This window comes from Odontomachus brunneus, unplaced genomic scaffold (assembly GCF_010583005.1).
Source record: "Odontomachus brunneus isolate Ranch 3 - 2012 unplaced genomic scaffold, Obru_v1 Obru_scaffold_001, whole genome shotgun sequence".
NCBI classification, from domain to species: domain Eukaryota; kingdom Metazoa; phylum Arthropoda; class Insecta; order Hymenoptera; family Formicidae; genus Odontomachus; species Odontomachus brunneus.
Window position 1 is genome coordinate 3,903,700 of NW_022639451.1, and position 8,171 is coordinate 3,911,870.

At 43.0% G+C, this 8,171-nt stretch overlaps 1 protein-coding gene across 1 annotated transcript in view; it reads right to left on the bottom strand.

Moving 5' to 3' along the window:
• Positions 1 to 703: 703 nt before the first annotated feature.
• Positions 704 to 8,171, bottom strand: part of LOC116840345 (growth/differentiation factor 8) — a 33,345-nt gene continuing 25,877 nt past the window's right edge. Inside the window, exons 2-3 of the mRNA XM_032806948.1 lie at positions 4,516 to 5,128; positions 704 to 3,640 (exon numbers count right to left, since the gene is read on the bottom strand). Coding sequence (XP_032662839.1) covers positions 3,421 to 3,640; positions 4,516 to 5,128 — 833 coding nt within the window. The 3' untranslated portion in view covers positions 704 to 3,420. The remainder of the gene's footprint in view (positions 3,641 to 4,515; positions 5,129 to 8,171) is intronic.

The window sequence follows — 8,171 nt, forward strand, 5'->3', positions numbered from 1 at the left end:
CACATTTTTAGTGGCATATTCAATAATTTCAAAAGACTGATACCGATGCGGAATATTATTGACAATACTTAATGTTGTAAATAAGGAAGAAACTTCTGTAATTCTCTGTTTACATTTTCACGTCGAAGATATCGTTGTCGAGACTTTTCGATTATTGCGAGAAGGAACTTTGTACTGACGATTTGGAAAAAGTAATATGATACGCGCGCCAACGTGCGCGTATTGTAAAACAATATTTTTCTCCGTCGTGAGGTGATCCGCGACAATCGTTTGGTGCCCCGAAAGTTTATCGTCAGACGTCACTATAAATCTCATTGATTAAGGGGAAAAGAACTACGCGTCATCGCACATAATAATTTAATAAAATGCAGATTGCCCGCAGCACATAAAACGTACATTACCGAATTTATCGCATGCCTTTCACTAAAATAAATCCGAAGTGCCGCAATACGCGTCAGAACGATGGTGAGGTGATTACCTCGTACGCTCATAAAAGATTTATAAATCATCGTAAAATTATCCGCGTCTCCCGGATAAATTGAAAATTGAAATCAATGTCTTTTTTGGTATATATTTCGTTAACGAAATTGATGATTAATCCACCGCGTGAATTCGTTGACATCGCTTTTTCTCCCGTAACTCGACTAAAGATGTCAAAGAGACGTGCGTATAAAGGGAGGAAATAAAATCTCTTACCCCATGCTTCATCGAAAAACCATTTATTTCATGGAATAAATATTCTTCTATCTATGCTGCCTATCTAGGAAGTACACATTATACATATAAGTATGCATTTTCTGCCGTCCTCATCCATATATTGGGAAGATACATAATTGCATTAGTTTTTAATTATCGGTACACACACACATACACGCACATGCACGCACGCACACATAAACACACACACACACATACACACATACATTGACAAACCACATTTGAGACTCGGTTATAGAATAGAAGATACGGAAAAATATGGGGGAGAGGGAGGGGGAGAAACGTAACGATCGGGAGAAACGGCGACAATGGGAGGATAGAGGACAGCTTCGATAGGAAAGGGACGAATTACAAAAGAATCGGTTTCTCGAGAAGTTTTCCCTTACGTCCTAATGATCGCTTTATAAAAATCGCAAAGTTTTATGTATATTTATGTATATTTCTTGTGTTTTTTCTTATAAATTCGCGTGTATGTGTGTGTGTGTGTGTGTGTATGTGTGGTTTTTTTCTTTCCTTTACAATCACATAAAGTTCAGGGACGGTGCGCAAATCGATCGTGTATCGTATATTATTTTACAAAATGTAGCTACAGTGCACTTGACTCGAAGCCGAGGGGGAAAAACGTGAAATTGGGTGTTACTCCGACAACGATTAGATGCGTTTCAAGCGTGTTCCCGGATTCTGACGATCGCTTTACAATAAGGGATTGAAGAGCCGACAGGAACTACGACGAATTCAATTCTCAATGTCGCAAAATTGAAACCAAAACAGACAAGGATAGAACAGGGGAGAGACAAAGACTCACCCCTCGCCAATTGCCGCAATTGAGCACGGAGATCGGAATTCGTCGAAGTCACACACATCGGCCTCAATCGCTATATATAACTGAAACTGTGTGTTTAAGCGTCGGGGATACGTCTATACGTGTTATGGCACTGACCTTCTCCGTCGTCGTGACATAATCCATAGGAGCGGGTCAGGAACGTGGGTCTGTACGGAAACCGACGAAACTCAGGTCTCGGTCACGTCAGTAGGATCAATTTCGCACGGTGATACCCGTCGAATTTCTCCTCTCGATCTATATGTCGCGTGAAGTGAAGGGAAGGAGATACACATCGCAATAATGAAAAGCAAAACACGAAAACGGCAGTTCGTCCAAGAGGCGTAACAACCGTGCGCGCGCATCTCCCGACGCGTTCAAGTACAACTATTAATACCATAAGTTATTAGAAAATCTACGGAAAAACCGGGCGTCTTCTTCGCCCGCGTTGCGCGCGTAACGTTTACCCTTCAGAAAGAAACGCTCAATACTTGTTCCGCGATCGCGCGTTAACCGGTGACAGGGAGAACGTGAATGAAATTTGCAGTTGCCGCGGTGTGTGTGTGTACATAACAAGAAAACGGTCCTGAGCGCGCGATCGGGCGCGTGTCGGGCCGCGTGTAGCTACAACTCGCTCGGAGCTGTACGCGTTCGTTAGAAGAAGTTGAGGAAAGGGAGTCTACAGAGAGTTTTCCGCCGATATATGAGTAACATCTTCGTGGGGCCCCACCGAGGCCCCGGGGATCTTCAGCGAAGCGACGCCACATTTGCTTGTGTTATGACATAATTATATATATTTACATAATTCGACACACACATTCTCTCTCACTCTCACTCTCTCTTTTTCTCTCACTCTCTCTCTTTCTCTCTCTCTTTCTCTCTTTCTCTCTCTCTTTCTCTCTTTCTCTCTCGTACACACACGCGCTCTCACAATTCGCTAAAAAACGGTCAGAATGACAGAAATATATTTATAATATAATAGAAAGACGAAGGGGGAAGGGAGAGGAGAAAAACATTAGAAAAAAAACAACGATTTTTGTTTACTGTACACCGAGATCTTTTAGCCGACACGTTTCCACCGATCGTCGAAGCCCTCCGTCGGTTGCGACGACGTGATGCATCTTGCGTCCAATCGGAAAGTAACGAAATCGAGAGACAATGGAGGCAACAGTGCACCTCTCTTAGATGCAACGGCCTGGCCGGCATCCCCTTCGTCGTCTGTGCGAAGTCTCGCGAGGGTCGGGGCGCGGACAGCCTCAACAAAGCTTTGTACTTGCTCGTGGCAGAAGCCACGCCGGGATCATAACACTCGTGCAGCGGCGATGTGCTGTGAGCATCGCAATTACGTCCCCCGGTCGGTGTCCCCCGCCTTCTGGCAGCAAGAGATGTGAACTCGTCCGGATCGGGTGCAAACGTATCGGCGTCTTAAAAATAATACCATGACTCTAGGAACTATCCGCCTTGCCGTGGACTATATGGACCACCGGTCGAGATGGCATTCGCTGACGACACGAGCGAGTCCTTCCTTCCTTCCTTCCTTCCTCGACTCCCTCGGCATCCAGCACACGCAGTCTTGGAGGATTCCCTGGTGGATCACCAGCGGAGCGTCTACTCATTTGCGCGCACCCTCTTATTCGTCCCTTATTCGCGCGCCCCAAAGAGATCACCCAACACCGCTCTCCGTTTCGACTCTTTTTCCGAACAAGGCACTTTCAGTCTATCGGATGAGAAATCGCCGAGGACACGGCGACGACGACTGACAAGGACAACGACCACGACAATCGCCGGGTTCCGATCGGCGGCAGACAATCGCGGGACGTCCTCTCGCGCGACACTCTCGGCGTCGTCCCCGTCGCGTTCGTTCTCTCGGGCTCGAAGATGGACTATGAGCAGCCGCAACGCTCGACGACCATGCCCGGCAACCGCGAGAACACGATCTGATACTCGTTGTCGAAGTACAGCATCGTGATCTCGGACAGCTTCCTGGGCGCGCAGCACGGTCCGGTGTTGTTCGGCGGTTCCGCCAAGCCGACGATGTGCGTGACCGGATAGGCCGGCAGAAAGGCCATCGGACAGTCGCCTGAGCAGTAATTGGCATCGTATCTGCGACACAAAGATTTCGGGAACCGATCGTTAGTGCAACGCCTCCTTCGCCGGTTGATTCGCGTTCGCCGTTAACGACCGATCGCGCCCAGTTTGGTCTCTTCAATCGCGCTGATCCTAATAAGACCGATCGTGAAAAAACGGAGAAACGAGAAACCTGCCAAATTGCAGCGACCTCGGGCATCAAATTAGTCGACGAAACCGTCGGTTCCTTGTTGCAAACGTTCCTCCACTCTGCTCTAACGTCGAAGAAACCGCCGCGAAAATAACCCTCGGAGAACACGAGGAAGCTAATTTTAATGTTATCGTTAGCGGATTTCTAAGGAATATTCTGTTCGAAATATGTGTGTATGCCTGCGCATGTGTGTGTATGTGTGTGCGTCTGTACGGGCATCGTGACAGCTTAACCGGGAAGTGTCTACAAACAGAACGTGCGCAGTTTAGCATTGTTGACGTAGGACCGTTCTACGTGCCAAACGAGAAAGCCACGCTTGCCCCGTTAAGACCGCGTTTCGCTCAAACATTTCCGTACGCCGGGAAAATCTTGACGAGTACGTGCCCGACCGCCCACGCATTAATCACCACGTGAGGCATAATACCCTTCCGCGGAAAGACGCACATCTGGAGTATTTTGTGAACCGTAGATGCGCGTTTGCGATAATTTCACTTGCGACGTTTCCGTTAAACATCTCATTTAGTCGTCGAACACGGCTCGCGAGACCTTACTCCTTCACGCTCCTTGCATCAAGCGAACAGGATGGGGTGATGGAAAATAAGCAGCTCGAGACACGCGATGAAGACGCAGAGGACGCATTTTTCATGCGACCGAGCACGGGATCCCATTATTGTTGAAAAAAAAAGAAGACAACACTCACTTCTTGGGTGCGATTATCCAGTCCCAGCCGAACTTCTCAAAGTCCACCGTCAGCTTGTATCGACAACACCTAGTCTCCTGGCTGCTCTCGTCGCAGTTGAGCCCCACGTTCCGCTTGATCCTGGCGCCCCTTCGCGAGTCGAGCTCCTGCGTCTGCACCTCGAGATACGGCGCGTACTCCGCGCCGGGATTGGTCTCGACCAGCCGAGAGTTCCTGCGATGAGCGCCGTCCGGGCCGATGATCTTCAATGCCACCCCCAGGTTGTCTCTGGGATGTTTGAACCACTCAGCCACCATTCGTCTGAGCTCGATTGTCACCCAAGTACCTCGGCGGCCGATCGGCCGAGGGTGCTTCGTGGTCAAGGCCGGCCCCAGCTGCGGCTGGCCCGACTCGCCCGCGCCACGGAGAATCCTTTGCAGCGTGATCGTCACCGCCTCCTGATTCTTCGTGTTCTCCAAGTCGATCGGCTCGCCGTGCTCTCCGCTTTCCTGATTCGTACCCCATATCCACAGAGATAATTCTGCCCTGGTGACGCGATGCTGCACGACTTTGTCGGAGAACTTAAAGTACAGCACGTCTAGATTGCCGCTCTTCCAATGCCTTAACCTTTGATCTGGAAGCAACAAGAGTTCACGATATATCGATTGTATACTGCAATATCGCTGATAGTTGTATCAATTGACGCTCTCTTTTGTGTTTTATTTTATTCTATCTTTTAAAACCTGACCTATGTGTTTTGTTTCTTGTTTATTGTTCTTTATCCTTTTCTATCTTAAAGTTTGAGATTTAAGTCGGAAAAATATCAGGGGAAAGAAACAGAAAGCAAAGAGTACATTGTAGATCAGACTAAAGGAATTGTTATTTCGTTGTCGCCTGTTTTCCGCGATATCAGTTTTTTCTCTTCGATGTAAACAACTCGTCGCGAGTCTTGTTGTTTACATCGACAGTTATCGCGAACTATCATTCCGCACTTTGAGGGTCGAAATCACAAGAGATGATTGGACAATGTATAACATTAATATTATGGTATAGAGAATTTGAAATTAATAAGTGACATAACAATGTTCATTGTTAGAACTTTTAAGCCATCCTTGACACGCCGATAAACAAATTGGGAGACGTCGCGCATGATCTCCGCACGAGTTTTCCAAATTAATTGAGTCATTTGTAGTACACGTGTGATCATCACGTTAAAATTGTTTTGAGTAATGACACTCTGAAAATTCTAAGAACATGACCTATCATCTTTCATTTCTATTAGTCCAGAAAAGATATTTTGTCTTGAGTTCTGTTCTTAATATGTTGACATATATTTTCATGTAACTAACTAAAAAACTTGTTTTTTGTTTCAGATCTGATAAAACTGGAGACTATACTATGAGTACAGTTCCTGAAAAGCGTAGCTTTGTGTAGTAGTTGCAGATGTCCTACTTGAGAACTCGACTCGAGACGAGCAGGATTAGCTCGAAGGTAAGTTATGGATTTCCTCAATTCTTCTACTAAATACTTTAAAAATGCTTTTTAAATAAAAAATTTGGACATATAATTGTCCAAATAAAAACCGTTGAATTATCGCAAAGGTTTAATATTCGCTCGTATCCACGTGAGTTTTTCTCACCATTAACAATCATATCTAATCTCAGCAATATTTAATAATCTAATCTCAGTTATATTTTCTGTTTCAGATATGTAGCAAAGTGTAACTAATCCTAACATCGGCTCTAGGTGTTTTGGGTGAGAAATTAAAAGTTATTTCATAGAAGCACAAATAATTTAAGATGGTGAGTCTTATGATCTTTATTAATTGCTATATATAAAACATCAATGCGATTTACTTAGTTTGTAGAAATTTGCATGCACACTGAGAGAAAACAAATTTTGATCTTACTAGAAATCATAATTATTTTCGATGCTAACCATACTTTCCTGTTCTAACAAAAAATAGCAGTATGCACATTATATTATTATCAATAATATTCTACAGCAGCATTTAATAATGAGTTTCCCAATTATAATCAATTCTTTACGTGATTGCAGTTACAAATACCAAACACTTTTCTCTCAGTGTAGAGTTCTGCATGTGTGTATGTGTGCCGTCCGTTGAAATACAGTATTCGAAACAATCGGGGGATTGCTCTTTTAAATACCTGTTGTTTACTACATATCTGAACTTATTACATTTAACTTAAAACATAGTTATTTGATAGAGAATCACTAATTTAATGTAATAACTTTATTTATTAGGGCTTTTATTTAATATTCTGTTTAGGATTTAATTCAAATTATTGTGCAATTACTTTTTAAACATCTAATGTAACCCCTAGTTGTTTTGAGCAATGCAAAAAACACATCAGAATTACGTCTCAGAATGGCGCGGCAGAAATTGCGCGTCAGAATCGCGCCACTATACGCTGAATTCGCGATTACTTCGCACGCGATAAATTTAGCAATCGTCGCGAAGTCACGTTAAGTAAAAGCGCAGAATTGACATATTTTGGCATACTTCAAAAATCGTCGTGGAAATTTCCAAAATCTTTCACACGTGATGAGTTATGATTTCATTTCGCTCGGAACTCTATACGCAATATACACAATATATTTTTCGTTGCTAAAGTTAGAATTTACGCGAAACAAAAATCTCGTTTTTCGATAAGGTACAATAGTTCGCGAAATGGAACGTTTGTTTAGACGCAACGTGCAAATATGCTTGATCGAAATGTCGGGATTTATCGTGCTTTTCATTAAATCATTAAAACGACCGCGATCGCGAGTGTGATGCAGTGAAATCAAGTGAAATACGACCGATATGGAACAACGATTGGACGGATGGATGCTGAGGACTTGGATCTGGACTTCGCGGGATATCAGTGAGCGTACAATCAGAACGCTTACAAAGCGTTACATTATATTACGTAGTGCATGCAGTATCTCAGTATGTGTAAATCGCAATGATTAGTATGAAAAGAGTCTCAATGGGTGATGATACAAAATTATTATTTAAAAAAACATATTTAGAAACACATGGAAACACTTATCCCTTGTTCACTTTGCTTTAATTTTTAATCCGTAAGAAATTGACCAATCACAGTTCATTATTTTTAAAATAATCGACTGTGGTTGATCAATTTATTAATTAATGATTACTTAATGATTAAAGCAAGGTTGTAGACAAGGGATTAGGGATCAATGGCGCTGTCCTATAGCCGATTTTTCGGTAGCAGTTTAAACTTGGATTCAAGTTTAAATTCTATTCTAACAAAGCATTTGTTTTGTTTAAACAGAATTTAAGTTGAAATCTAAGTTTAATCTGTCATTGAAAAACCGACCGAGTGTTTAGTCACTTATAAACTATTAAGTGTAAATTAAACGAATTGCTTAACGAAGAAAAAGTATCTTTAAATGACGGTCTTCTCTTTCTCTTTTTCTCGCGCACGCCTAAAGGCAAGGACCGCAATTGCATAATTTGATCTTAGTTCTTAATCAGTTTGCCAACGCAGTTGATTATTTCTTTATTTTAAGATACAGCTGATCGGTAAGTTTGCGTTGCGCGATAGTATACACATTGACGTGTGTTATGTACCAATATAATTAAGTCGGAAAATTCCTATAATAGGAGATACAGCCGCATATATATATATATATATATATATATATAT